The following is a 15,054-nucleotide window of genomic DNA, read 5'->3' as shown; positions in this document are numbered from 1 at the left end:
ATATGACCGCCTGGACACAGAAGATGCCACTTTTTTTATTTTTAAATTATTCTTTTCAAAAGAAAATTGTATTGGACATATTTTAAGTTAATGTTCTTAGCCTAATTCAATAATAAAATAACCTGACAATTTCAAAGCGTTTAAAAAAGTAAATAAAATTTCTCATACGTCCTAGAGGATGCTGCGGATGCTTCAAGAACCAAGGGGTATAGACGGGATCCGCAGGAGACATGGGCACACTATAAGACTTTGAATGGGTGTGAACTGGCTTCTCCCTCTATGCCCCTCCTCCAGACTCCAGTTAGATTCTATGCCCAGTGAGACTGGATGCACACTGAGGAGCTCTCCAGAGTTTCTCAGAAAAAAGACTTAGTTAGGTTTATTATTTTCAGGGAGACCTGCTGGCAACAGGCTCCTTGAATCGTGGGACTGAAGGGAGAGAAGCAGACCTACTTCTCTGAGTTCAAAGGCTCTGCTTCTTAGGCTACTGGACACCATTAGCTCCAGAGGGTTCAATCACTTGGTGCGCCTAGCTGCTTGTTCCCGGAGCCGCGCCGTCACCCCCCTCACAGAGCCAGAAGACAGAAGCCGGGTGAGTATAGGAAGATCAGAAGACTTCAGTGACGGCAGAAGACGGCGTTTGAGGTACCGTGCAGCGGCCGTGCTGCTCCCACATATTAACGGCACTGCAGGGTGCAGGCGCAGGGGGGGTGCCCTGGGCAGCATAGGACCCTCAAATAGCACTGGCAGAAGTGAAAACAGTGCCTTGGCACTAGTTACGGGACCCCCACCAGTATAAATATGTAATTTAAGCGGGACTGAAGCGCGCTGTGAAGGGGGCGTGGCTTAGCCCTCACAGCTCTGACCAGCGCCATTTTCTCTTCACGGAAGCTGCAGAGACGCTGAGCCTGGCCTCCCACACTACTGTACAAGTAACAGGGTGCAAAACGGGGGGGGGGGGGCACAAGTGATTTGGTGCTAATTATATATAAAGCGCTAACCGGTCTGGGCAGTCTTTTTACTCGCTTCAGTACCGGGATAGGCGCTGGGTTGTGAGCTGGCAGAACTCCTTCTGTGTCTCTCTTACAGGCTTTGTTGTGGGTCTGTCTCCTATAGCCCCAGTGTGGTTGTGGGTGTCGGTACGTGTGTGTCGACATGTCTGAGGCTGAGTGCTCTTCCCAGGAGGAGGCTGGAGTGGGGACAGAAAATACTGTGAGAGTCACCGTGTCGGCACCGCTGACAGATGATTGGGTAAATATGTTGAGTGTTTTAAATGCAAATGTGACTCGGTTTACTAAGAGATTTGATAGATCTGAGTCTAAGAACCAGACATGGAGGAAATCCATGGAGGATGCTTTGTCACAAGCTCAGACCCCTTCGGGGTCACAGAAACGTGCATTTACCCAGATAGCTGATACAGATACTGACACGGACTCTGATTCCAGTGTCGACTATAGTGATGCCAGATTAAATCCAAAACTAGCTAAGAGCATTCTGTACATGATTGTGGCAATAAAAGAAGTGTTGCATATAACAGAGGACACTGCTGTCCCTGATACAAGGGTCTGTATGTATAAAGGAAAGAAACCTGAGGTAACGTTTCCTCCCTCTCATGTACTGAACGCGCTTTTTGAAATATCCGTTCCCATTTGGGGACAGGGAAAAGTGGGAGTCAACCCCCACGGTAGACAAAGCTTTATCGCGTCTATCCAAAAAGGTGGCGCTTCCGTCTCCTGACACGGCAGCCCTAAAAGATCCTGCGGATCGTAAGCAGGAAAATACACTAAAATCCATTTATGTCACTACAGGGTCGCTACTCAGGCCTGCCGTTGCTTCGGCATGGGTGAGTAGCGCTATTGAAAAGTGGGCAGATAACTTGTCATCTGAGATAGATACCCTAGACAGGGAAAGCGTGCTTTTGACTCTGGCTCATATCAGGGATGCTGCAGCATATTTAAAATAAGCTGTAAGGGATATTGGCCTTTTGGGATCAAGGGCCATTGCCATGGCAGTCTCAGCAAGGAGAGCATTGTGGATTCATCAATGGAATGCTGATGCTGACTCTAAGAAGGCGATGGAGTCGTTACCGTTTAACGGAAGTGTCCTGTTTGGTGACGGCCTCACTGACCTGGTGTCTACGGCTACCGCGGATAAGTCGTCATTTTTACCTTATGTTCCTGCACAACAGAACAAAACGCCTCACTATCAGATGCAGTCCTTTCGGCCCAATAAATGAAAAAAAGGACGAGGGTCCTCCTTCCTTGCTGCGAGAGGAAGAGGAAGGGGAAAAAGGTCACAGGCTGTGGCAAGTTCCCAAGAGCAGAAGTCCTCCCCGGCTTCTACCAAATCCACCGCATGACGCTGGGGCTCCTCTGCGGAAGTCCGCACCGGTGGGGGAACGTCTCAGACTTTTTAGTCAGGTCTGGGTGCACTCGGACATGGATCCTTGGATAGAAGAAATAGTAACCCAAAGATACAGATTAGAGTTTCAAGACGTGCCCCCTCACCGATTTTTCAAATCGGCCTTGCCAGCTTCTCTTATAGAAAGGGAGATAGTATGCGCTGCGATACTAAAGTTGTGTCAAAATCAAGTAATTGTCACGGTACCCCCCGTCACAACAGGGGGAAGGCTTTTATTCGAGCCTGTTTGTGGTCCCAAAGCCGGATGGGTCAGTCAGACCGATTCTGAACCTAAAATTCCTCAATTTCTTTCTAAAAAAGTTCAAATTCAAGATGGAATCTCTCCGAGCAGTGATCTCCAGTCTTGAGGAGGGTGATTTTATGGTGTCGGTCGACAAAAAGGATGCCTACTTACACGTCCACATATATCCTCCACATCAGGCTTACCTGAGGTTTGCTGTTCAGGATTGTCATTACCAATTTCAGACGTTGCCGTTTGGTCTGTCCACGGCTCCGAGGATTTTCACCAAAGTAATGGCGGAAATGATGGTTCTCCTGCGCAAGCAGGGAATCACAATTATCCCGTACTTAGACGATCTCCTCATAAAGGCGAGATCCAAGGAGCAATTCCTGAAAAATGTTGCCCTTTCACTGCCGATTCTGCAACAACATGGTTGGCTCCTAAATTTGCCAAAATCACAGTTGGTTCCGACGACACGGCTTTCATTCCTGGGTATGATTCTGGATACAGAATTGCAGAGAGTTTTTCTTCCAGTGGAAAAGGCTCTGGAAATACAGAACATGGTAAAACAGATTCTGAAACCAGCAAATGTGTCAGTTCTTCAATGCACTCGGTTGCTGGGGAAGATGGTGGCGGCCTACGAGGCCATTCCGTATAGCAGGTTCCATGCCAGGGTGTTTCAGTGGGACCTATTGGTCAAGTGGTCCGGGTCTCACCTGGACATGCACCGGAAAATAATTCTATCTTCCAGGACCAGAATCTCCCTTCTGTGGTGGCTGCACAGTTCTCACCTTCTGGAGGGAAGCAGGTTCGGGATTCAGGATTGGATCCTGGTGACCACAGATGCAAGCCTCCGAGGCTGGGGAGCAGTCACACAGGGAAGACATTTTCAGGGAAAGTGGTCAAGCCAGGAAGATTGTCTACACATAAACATTCTGGAATTAAGGGCCATTTACAACGGCATTCTGCAAGCAGAACATCTACTTCGAGGCCTGCCGGTCTTGATTCAGTCAGACAACGTAACAGCAGTGGCGTACATAAACTGCCAGGTCGGAACACGGAGCAGAGCGGTGATGGCCGAGGCCACGAAGATTCTTCGCTGGGCGGAAAGACATGCCAGCGCTCTGTCAGCAGTCTTCATTCCAGGAGTGGACAACTGGGAAGCAGACTTCCTCAGCAGACACGATCTCCATCCAAGAGAGTGGGGTCTTCATCGAGAGGTCTTTGCAGAAGTGACAAGTCGTTGGGGAATTCCTCAAGTAGACATGATGGCGTCCGCCTCAACAAGAAACTTTAGAGATATTGTTCCAGGTCAAGGGACCCTCAACCGATAGCGGTGGACGCCCTTGTGACACCATGGGTGTTTCCGTCGGTATATGTGTTCCCTCCACTTCCACTCATTCCAAAGGTGATAAAGATTATAAAAAGAATAAGGGTTCAGGCGATACTCATTGTTCCGGATTGGCCAAAAAGGGCATGGTATCCAGATCTTCAGGAGTTGCTCATAGAAGATCCCTGGCCTCTTCCTCTTCAGGAGAACCTGTTACAACAGGGGCTGTACGTGTATCAAGACTTACCGCGGCTGCGTTTGACGGCATGGCGGTTGAACGCCAAATCCTAGTCCGGAAGGGTATTCCCAGTGAAGTCATTCCTACTCTTCTTCAGGCTAGAAAAGAAGTAACGGCAAAGCATTACCACCGTATTTGGAGGAAATATGTGTCTTGGTGTGAATCCAAGAAGGCTCCTACGGAGGAATTTCAACTGGGGCATATGCTCCATTTTTTGCAAGCAGGTGTGGATGCGGGCCTAAAGTTAGGCTCCATTAAAGTACAGATTTCGGCCTTGTCTGTCTTTTTTCAGAAAGAATTGGCCTCCCTTCCAGAAGTTCAGACCTTCATGAAGGGCGTGCTGCACATCCAACCTCCATTTGTGCCCCCTGTGGCACCGTGGGATCTTAATGTGGTATTGCAGTTCCTGCAATCGCATTGGTTTGAACCTTTGCGTAAGGTTGAGTTAAAATTCCTTACTTGGAAAGTGGTCATGTTGTTGGCCTTGGCGTCTGAGTTGGCGGCTTTGTCTCACAAAAGCCCCTATTTAATCTTCCATGCTGATAGAGCGGAGTTGAGAACTCGTCAGCAATTTCTGCCAAAAGTGGTTTTATAATTTCACGTGAACCAGCCTATTGTGGTGCCAGTGGCTACTGACGCCTTGGCAGAATCAAAGTCTCTCGATGTGATCAGAGCTTTGAAGATCTGTGTCGCCAGAACGGCTCAGATTAGGAAAATAGAGGCTCTGTTTGTCCTGTGGGCTCCCAACAAGATTGGGGGTCCTGCTTCTAAGCAGACTATTGCGCGCTGGATCTGTAATACGATTCAGAAGGCTCATTCTACGGCAGGATTGCCGTTACCGAAATCCATCAAAGCCCATTCTACCAGAAAGGTGGACTCATCCTGGGCGGCTGCCTGAGGGGTCTCGGCGTTACAACTTTGCCGAGCTGTTACTTGGTCGGGATCAAACACCTCTGCGAAGTTTTACAAGTTTGATACCATGGCTGAGGAGGACCTCTTGTTTGGTCAATCGGTGCTGCAGAGTCATCCGCACTCTTCCGCCCGTTCTAGAGCTTTGGTATAAACCCCATGGTTCTTGAAGCATCCCCAGCATCCTCTAGGACGTATGAGAAAATAGGATTTTAATACCTACTGGTAAATCCTTTTCTCTTAGTCCATAGAGGATGCTGGGCGCCCGTCCCAGTGCGGGCTGTATCTGCAGTTTGGTTATAGTTACGCTCATGTTGCGTTGAGTTCAGTCAATCTGTGATTGTTGTTGGTCATGCCGTTGCATGCGTTGTTGTTGAATGCCATGTTGTACGGCGTGTTTGAGGTGTGAGCTGGTATGCATCTCACCTTAGTTTTAAAATAATTAAATAAATCCTTTTTCTCGAAATGTCCGTCTCCCTGAGCACAGTTCCTATAACTGGAGTCTGGAGGAGGGGCATAGAGGGAGGAGCCAGTTCACACCCATTCAAAGTCTTATAGTGTGCCCATGTCTCCTGCGGATCCCGTCTATACCCCTCGGTTCTTGAAGCATCCCCAGCATCCTCTACGGACCAAGAGAAAAGGATTTACCGGTAGGTATTAAAATCCTATTATTAATCAGTTAAGTGGTTAAGAGACTCCGTGCCTGATTTAGTGGTGGACTTAGTGTCGTTGGTGGATGCATGCAGCGTGTGTTTTAAATCCTGCAAACGAACACCGGTGATCGCAGATCAAATTTTGATGAAGAGAGATGGAATTTCGGTTGCTCTAATGTTCGGTGTGTGACTGATATGCATCTTTGTAAGCAAGTGGCGGATTAGAGAAGCATACGGTCAGCTGCTCAGTAGGAAGCTCATTGTCTGCAGCATTAGCATACATTTGCATTTGCTCTGCGCAAAAAGATGCAGTCGCGGCTGCATTACCGTCCACCTCTGAATCAAGGCCCTCAGTGCTGGCAAGTTTAGCTGGTCATTTATTTGCTCTAACATTGCTGTTAAGTGTAAGATTGCAGTACTTGGAGGAACACTGCCGCCTAGCGTGGGGATAGTGGTACAGTAAATGCAATGGAGGATAGGTGGCCAGAACAGGACAGTGTCTACCAGTATGACAGGTTGTATTTACTGCTGATGAGGTTTTATTTAAGAAATCATCTATGGTAAGGTTCTACAGGTTGAGTATCCCATATCCAAATATTCCGAAATACGGAATATTCGGAAATACAGACTTTTTTGAGTGAGAGTGAGATAGTGAAACATCTGTTTTTTTGATGGCTCAATGTACACAAACTTTGTTTAATACACAAAGTTATTAAAAATATTGTATTAAATGACCTTCAGCCTGTGTGTATAAGGTGTATATGACACATAAATGAATTGTGTGAATGTAGACACACTTTGTTTAATGCACAAAGTTATAAAAAATATTGGCTAAAATGACCTTCAGGCTGTGTGTATAAGGTGTATATGTAACATAAATGCATTCTGTGCTTAGATTTAGGTCCCATCACCATGATATCTCATTATGGTATGCAATTATTCCAAAATACGGAAAAATCCGATATCCAAAATACCTCTGGTCCCAAGCATTTTGGATAAGGGATACTCAACCTGTATTAATACCACTGGCCAGTTCAGATTTGATAATTAATTGGAACATTGAAAAATAAAGTCCTGTGAAGGGGGTAGCCCATGACCGAGCACCGTTGTTTATAAAGAACATATGAAAAAATGTGTATCTTAAATTTTTTTTAATAATATATTCTTTGTTTATAGCCGACTAATATATTGTTTCCTATTTACTTTTGTAGGACATTCTTTGTATGGTTCCAAAGTTCTGTTTTCCCTTTGCAATTGAACGGTAAGTTCATACTCGCATTACTTCTTAGTGCAAGATGTAAAACCACCTGTTGCTAAATTACACACATACCTTTCATACTGCCCTGAATAGTGATACATTGCTATATCAGTGGTATATGTGGCCTGCCAAAACTACATAGCATTATAGTGAGGGCATTGTTATAAAGGTTTTAAAACATAATAAAAGTAGCACATTTTAATACACTTATTTACAGAGAATACTCTTGGCAGCAATTAATAGATAGCTGTAACACCGCAAACTTTATATTTATTTACTAATAAAACAAATAATATGCTGATAACCTCTTTCCATTTCCTTATTCAGGGGGACTCAGTCTCAGATGGGACAGCACTTTACCTTTGTTCTTACTGATATAGAGAGCAAGCAAAGGTTTGGATTCTGCCGTCTGACATCAGGGGGTAAAATATGCCTGTGTATTCTCAGGTGAGTGTACTATACACACTTGTTTTGTCTACCTTTTAATCCTGTATGAGAGACATACTTTACTTCCTTCGACAATCTGTTCACCAATTTATTTTCTGTTACTCAACTCAACCTCCTTCTCTGCACTTTACCATTTCCTCTTTCACTCTCAGACATCAAGTGTTTTCAATTTCCATGTACTCTGTTTCCATATACTATATGGGAAATGCCCCCTTCCCTCCCACTATTTTCCAATGTCTGAACAAGAGGAAAAGCAGTTTCACCCAATCTTCAAATATCAACCTGCTTAGTGAGGGTCTCCTTACTAACTCAGCAGTAACTGCTCACCTGCCCCTTCCTACACACACCGTTTCCTCTCCGTCACTTAACCTCTGACTTTTTCAATTTAAAAAATGTCCCGAGCAGTGGCACCCAAGTGGCACAAGAGCCTGGGGGAAGGCTGGGTTGCTAATAGCTTGCAGCTTTGGAATCCTTTCCAGGAGAAACTGTTTGAATCACCTCCTAATGAGCCATGAAATATGGTGAGGTTTGTTAATTGGGACAGCCCCTGTTGGGGCCATTTATTTCACACCAGGCTCAAAACCCACAAACCCTCACGTTATATATTATATGCAGATGGAACTACTTCAGTCACTACTTCAGGTGACATAGTTCTGCATGCGTGCTGCATTTATGTGCCTAGCAAATCCCCTATATTAGTAAAAACAGAGAAACGCATAAGACATGCTTATCCTATGAACCTAGAAGTGCGAAAAATATAAACTGCATGTGAGCCCAATATTCATGCAAATTTAAAACTACACATCCATTATCCATTAATATATTATGTTTGTCTTTACATGCACATGTTGATCATATTTGACTTCTGCATCTACATTTATTATTTATTTATTTTGTTTATTAACAGTTTCTTATATAGCACAGTAAATTCTGTTGAGCTTTCCAATTGGAAACAACAGTGATTAAACTAAACTGGGTAATAACAGATACTCATAGAGGTAAGAAGGCCCTGCTCACAAGGATACAATCTATAGGGAAGTAGGCATTGATATACATGGATAGGTGTTATCTATTGCATAATGGTCCACCAGATTGCAAAGGTTTTTGGTGGGCTGTGTGATATGGTCACACAGCAATATTGGGCTGGTTTCAGGAGTATGGGAAAGTGGGGAAAGAGGAAAATATGTGAGGATATGTGTGGACTCTACAGTGGGGATGTAATTGGATAAGAAAGTTTATGAAAAGCAGAGGACATAAGATTGAGCCTTGTGGTACTACAATTGATAGAGGAAGCAAAGAGGCATTGGATTCAGAGAAGCGGACACTGAAATGCTATTAGATAGGTAGGATGAGAATCCAGCAAGGGCTGTATCCTGAAGACCTAGGGGTTGTAGTGTTTGTATGAGAAGAGAGTGGTCAACAGTGTCAAAAGCAGCAGAGCGATCTAGAAGAATAAGAAGTGAGCAGTGGCCTTTAGACTTAGGAGTGACCGGATCATTCACTACTTTAGTTAGTGCTGTCTCTGTGATGGGCCAATAAGGTGTGTGAGGTGAGTGTAGGCAAGTCTTTCAAGTAGCTTGGAGGGGCATGGGAGATAAGAAATGGGATGGTAGTTTGAGAGACAATTATTTTTTTTATTTCAGAATGGAAGTAATCACTGCATGCTTGAACAGTTATGGAAAGATACTAGTAGAGAGAGAGATAACAGTTTTTAGTTAAGGTTGGGATGAGCACAGGAGACAGCTTTACTTTTTGTGAGGATATAGGATCAAGAGGAGAGGTTGTAGAGTAGGAGGATGCGAAGAGTGTTGATACTACTTCTTTATTTCTGAGATCAAATGAATAGAAAGTGCAAGAAGGTTCAGGTGGGAAATTGAGCAGGTCACTGGCTGAGGGAAGAACACACCATTTCATCTCTGATTTTATCAATCTTGTCCTTGAAGTAGGAAGCAATATTTTGCGCATTGATAGTGGCAGGTGGGTTGGGTGAGGCATGGTTGAAAAGTGATTGAAAATGTATTAAAAAGTTGCTTGGGGTTAGAGGCTTGAGCAGAAATGAGAGTTTGGAAATATGTTTGTTTTGCAGTGTCCAGTGCATTATGATAGGAATGGTAGATAGTCTTGTATGTGAGGAAGTCGCTTGGTGTATTAGATTTACGTCACTGACGTTCACCTTAACGTGAGAGTTTTTGTAGGTGTCTTGTTAATTTAAAGTGCTACGGTTGACATCTAGGCCTACGTGGAGTGTGATGTGTAGTTGGAGCCACTTTATCAAGGGTTATTTCAAGAGTCTGGTTCAGGTGTGATACAGCCGTCTGAGGACAAGTGGATGCAGAAATAGGTAAGAGAGGTTGCATATCCACATGTTAAGGGGGATATCCAATTGTCCCGCAGGGGGCTAGCTAATTAGCCTGATAAGCCATGGCACGCGCCGGCTTATCAGGGATTTTGTTTCACCTGCCTCCGGCAGGCGAAGCTGAATCCCCAGAAAAAGCCCCGTTTTCTCTTACGTCCTAGAGGATGCTGGAAACTCCGTAAGGACCATGGGGTATAGACGGGCTCCGCAGGACACATGGGCACTATAAAGAACTTTAGATGGGTGTGCACTGGCTCCTCCCTCTGTGCCCCTCCTCCAGACCTCAGTTAGATCCTGTGCCCAGAGGAGACTGGGTGCATTACAGGGGAGCTCTCCTGAGTTTCTCTAAAAAATAATTTTGTTAGGTTTTTTATTTTCAGGGAGCACTGCTGGCAACAGGCTCCCTGCATCGTGGGACTGAGGAGAGAGAAGCAGACCTACTTAAATGATAGGCTCTGCTTCTTAGGCTACTGGACACCATTAGCTCCAGAGGGTCGGAATGCAGGTCTCACCCTCGCCGTTCGTCCTGGAGCCGCGCCGCCGTCCTCCTCGCAGAGCCGGAAGATAGAAGCCGGGTAAGTATAAGAAGAAAGAAGACTTCAAAGGCGGCAGAAGACTTCAGATCTTCTCTGAGGTAACGCTGCACGCCATTGCTCCCACACACAACACACACTGCAGGCACGGATGGGTGCAGGGCGCAGGGGGGGGGGGCGCCCTGGGCAGCAATAAAAGACCTCTAGGACTGGCTAAAAGGCATATATAAGCTGAGGTGGCAATATATATTAAATCCCCTGCCAGTATTAAACAAATTGAGCGGGACCGAAGCCTGACGCTGAGGGGGCGGGGCTTGATCCCACAGCACTAACCAGCGCCATTTTTCTCCACAGCACATGCAGAGAAGCTGGCTCCCCGGACTCTCCCCTGCTGAACACGGTGACACAGGGCAAACAAGAGGTGGTGGTGGGGGGGGGGGGCACTTGTAAGGCGCAGTGAGTGTATAGGTATATACAGATAATCATATAAAAGCGCTGGGTGTGGGAATTTTGTTTCCAGTGTCAGTTGGCGCTGGGTGTGTGCTGGCATACTCTCTCTCTGTCTCTCCAAAGGGCCTTATTGGGGAACTGTCTCCATATAAATATATGTCTGTGTGTGTGGGGGTGTTGGTACGCGCGTGTCGGCATGTGTGAAGCGGAAGGCTCATCTAAGGAGGAGGTGGAGCAGATGATTGTGGTGTCTCCGTCGACAACGCCGACACCTGATTGGTTGGACATGTGGAATGTTTTAAATGCAAATGTGACTTTGTTACATAAGAGATTGGACAAAGCAGAGTCCAGGGATAATACAGGGAGTCAATCAATGGCTTTGACGGTGTCACAGGGCCCTTCAGGGTCTCAAAAACGTCCCCTATCCCAAATAGCAGACACTGATACCGACACGGATTCTGACTCCAGTGTCGACTACGATGATACGAGGTTACACCCAAGGGTGGCCAAAAGCATTCATTATATGATTATTGTAATAAAATATGTTTTGCATATCACAGATGACCCCTCTGTCCCTGACACGAGGGTACACATGTTTAAGGAAAAGAAACCTGAGGTAACCTTTCCCCCATCTCATGAGCTGAATGCGTTATTTGAAAAGGCTTGGGAATCTCCAGACAAGAAACTGCAGATTCCCAAAAGAATTCTTATGGCGTATCCTTTTCCTGCACAGGACAGGGTACGGTGGGAGTCCTCGCCCCAGGGTAGACAAGGTTTTAACGCGCTTATCCAAGAAGGTGGCGCTACCGTCTCCAGACACGGCAGCCCTCAAGGATCCTGCTGATCGCAGACAGTAAACGACTTTAAAATCAATATATATATACATACGGGTGCTTTACTCAGACCGGCGATAGCATCGGCATGGGTTTGTAGCGCTGTAGCAGCTTGGACAGATACCTTGTCAGCTGATATTGATACCCTAGATAGGGATACCGTTTTATTGACCTTAGGTCACATTAAAGACGCAGTCTTATATATGAGAGAAGCTCAGAGAGACGTTGGGCTGCTAGGTTCGAGAGCCAATGCCATGGCCATTTCTGCTAGGCGAGCGTTGTGGACCCGCCAATGGACGGGTGATGCCGACTCAAAAAGGCATATGGAAGTTTTGCCTTACAAGGGTGAAGTTTTATTTGGGGAAGGTCTCGCGGACCTGGTTTCCACAGTTACCGCGGGTAAATCTACCTTTTTGCCTTATGTTACCCCACAGCAAAAGAAAACACCACAGTATCAAATGCAGTCCTTTCGGTCGCATAAGTCTAGAAGAGGTCGGGGATCTTCCTTCCTCGCCAGAGGTAAGGGTAGAGGGAAAAGAATGCCTGCTACGGCTAGTTCCCAGGAGCAGAAGTCCTCCCCGGCTTCTACTAAATCCACCGCATGACGCTGGGGCTCCACTGAGGGAGTCCACGCCGGTGGGGGCACGTCTTCGACTTTTCAGCCACGTCTGGGTTCAGTCGGACGTGGATCCTTGGGTGATGGAAATTGTATCCCAAGGCTACAAGCTGGAATTCGAAGACGTGCCTCCTCTCCGATTCTTCAAATCGGCTTTACCAGCTTCTCCCCCAGAGAGGGAGATAGTTTTAGCTGCAATTCAAAAGCTGTGTCAACAGCAAGTGATTACAAGGTTCCCCTAATTCAACAGGGAAAGGGGTACTATTCAACCCTGTTTGTGGTCCCGAAACCGGATGGCTCGGTCAGACCCATTCTCAACTTAAAATCCCTAAACCTGTACTTAAAAAGGTTCAAGTTCAAGATGGAATCGCTCAGGGCGGTTATCTCAAGCCTGGAAGGGGGGGGATTTTATGGTGTCACTAGACATAAAGGATGCATACCTTCACATTCCCATATATCCTCCTCATCAGGCATACCTGAGATTCGCTGTACAGGACTGTCATTACCAGTTTCAGACGTTGCCGTTTGGGCTTTCCACAGCCCGAGGGTTTTCACCAAGGTAATGGCGGAATTATCCCGTACTTGGACGATCTCCTGATAAAAGCGAGATCAAAGGAACAGTTGCAGAAAAGCGTGTCGCTCTCCCTGAGAGTGCTGCAACAACATGGCTGGATTCTAAATCTACCAAAGTCACAGTTGGTTCCTACTGTCGTTCTTAGGCATGATTCTGGACACAGAACAAAAGAGGGGTTTTCTCCCGATGGAAAAAGCCCAGGAACTCCAGAACATGGTCAGAGACCTGTTAAAACCGACGAGAGTGTCAGTACATCACTGCACTCGAGTACTGGGGATAATGGTGGCGACCTACGAGGCCATCCCCTTCGGCAGGTTTCATGTGAGGACTTTTCAGTGGGACCTTCTGGACAAGTGGTCCGGGTCCCATCTTCAAATACATCAGAAAATAACCCTGCCCCCCAGGGCCAGGGTGTCTCTCCTGTGGTGGCTGCAGAGTGCTCACCTTCTAGAGGGTCGCAGGTTCGGCATTCAAGACTGGGTTCTGGTGACCACGGACGCGAGCCTCCGAGGGAGGGAAGCAGTCACACAGGGAAGTAACTTTCAGGGACTATGGTCAAGCCAAGAGGCTTGTCTACACATCAACATACCGGAATTAAGGGCCATATACAACGGCCTTCGACAGGCGGAAAATCATCTTCGCGACCTACCGGTTCTGATTCAATCAGACAACCTCACAGCTGTGGCTCATGTAAACCGCCAAGGCGGGACAAGGAGCAGAGTGGCAATGGTGGAAGCCACCAGGATTCTGCGCTGGGCAGAAAATCACGTAAGTGCTCTGTCAGCGGTATTCATTCCGGGAGTGGACAACTGGGAAGCAGATTTCCTCAGCAGACACGATCTCCATCCAGGAGAGTGGGGACTTCATCAAGAAGTTTTTGCAGAGATAACAAGTCTTTGGGGACTTCCTCAAATATACATGATGGCGTCACGCCTCAACAAGAAGCTTCGGAGGTATTGTGCCAGGTCAAGGGACCCTCAGGCAGTAGCGGTAGATGCCATGGTGACACCATGGGTATTTCAGTCGGTCTATGTGTTCCCTCCTCTTCCTCTCATCTCAAAAATATTGAGAATCATAAGACAAAAAAGAGTGCAGACAATACTCATTGTTCCAGATTGGCCTCGAAGGGCCTGGTATTCAGATCTTCAGGAGATGCTCACAGAAGATCCATGGCCTCTTCCTCTCAGGGAAGACCTGTTGCAGCAGGGGCCCTGCGTGTTCCAAGACTTACCGCGGTTACGTTTGACGGCATGGTGGTTGAACACCGAATCCTAGCTGGGAAAGGTATTCCGGAGGAAGTCATCCCTACTCTGATAAAGGCTAGGAAGGAGGTGACGGCGAAACATTATCACCGTATTTGGAGGAAATATGTATCTTGGTGTGAAGCCAAGAATGCTCATACGGAAGATTTCCACTTGGGCCGTTTTCTCTACTTTCTACAGACAGGAGTTGGATATGGGCCTAAAGTTAGTCTCCATTAAGGTACAGATTTCGTCCCTATCTATATTCTTCCAGAAGGAATTGGCTTCTCTCCCAGAAGTCCAGACTTTTGTAAAGGGATTGCTACACATCCAGCCTCCTTTTGTGCCCCCAGTGGCACCATGGGACCTTAACGTGGTGTTACAGTTCCTAAAATCTCACTGGTTTGAGCCTCTTCAAACAGTTGAATTCAAATTTCTCACTTGGAAGGTGGTCATGTTATTGGCCTTGGCATCTGCAAGGCGGGTGTCCGAATTGGCGGCCTAGTCTCATAAGAGCCCCTATCTCATTTCCCATGTGGATAGAGCTGAGTTGAGGACTCGTCCTCAATTTTTGCCTAAGGTGGTTTCATCATTTCATATGAACCAACCTATTGTGGTGCCTGTGGCTACGGGAGACTTGGAGGATTCCAAGTCCCTTGATGTAGTTAGGGCCTTAAAAATTTCCGTAGCCAGGACGGCTCGGATTAGGAAAACAGAGGCACTGTTTGTCCTGTATGCAGCCAACAAAGTTGGCGCTCCTGCTTCTAAGCAGACTATTGCTCGCTGGATCTGTAACACGATTCAGCAGGCTCATTCTACGGCTGGATTGCCGTTACCAAATTCGGTAAAGGCCCATTCCACTAGGAAGGTGGGCTCTTCTTGGGCGGCTGCCCGAGGCGTCTTGGCATTACAGCTTGCCGAGCGGCTACTTGGTCGGGTTCAAACACTTTTGCAAAATTCTACAAGTTTAATACC

At 46.6% G+C, this 15,054-nt stretch overlaps 1 protein-coding gene across 2 annotated transcripts in view; it reads left to right on the top strand.

Moving 5' to 3' along the window:
• The window catches only part of DENND1B (DENN domain containing 1B), a 505,665-nt gene that overhangs the window by 206,330 nt on the left and 284,281 nt on the right, over positions 1-15,054 (top strand). For both annotated transcript variants that reach the window (XM_063940123.1, XM_063940124.1), the window contains 2 exons: positions 6,983-7,032; positions 7,357-7,476. In XM_063940123.1, coding sequence (XP_063796193.1) covers positions 6,995-7,032; positions 7,357-7,476 — 158 coding nt within the window. In that variant the 5' untranslated portion in view covers positions 6,983-6,994. The remainder of the gene's footprint in view (positions 1-6,982; positions 7,033-7,356; positions 7,477-15,054) is intronic.

Source organism: Pseudophryne corroboree, chromosome 9 (genome assembly GCF_028390025.1).
Source record: "Pseudophryne corroboree isolate aPseCor3 chromosome 9, aPseCor3.hap2, whole genome shotgun sequence".
Lineage (NCBI taxonomy): Eukaryota > Metazoa > Chordata > Amphibia > Anura > Myobatrachidae > Pseudophryne > Pseudophryne corroboree.
This window is presented reverse-complemented; position numbering and strand designations above follow the sequence as displayed.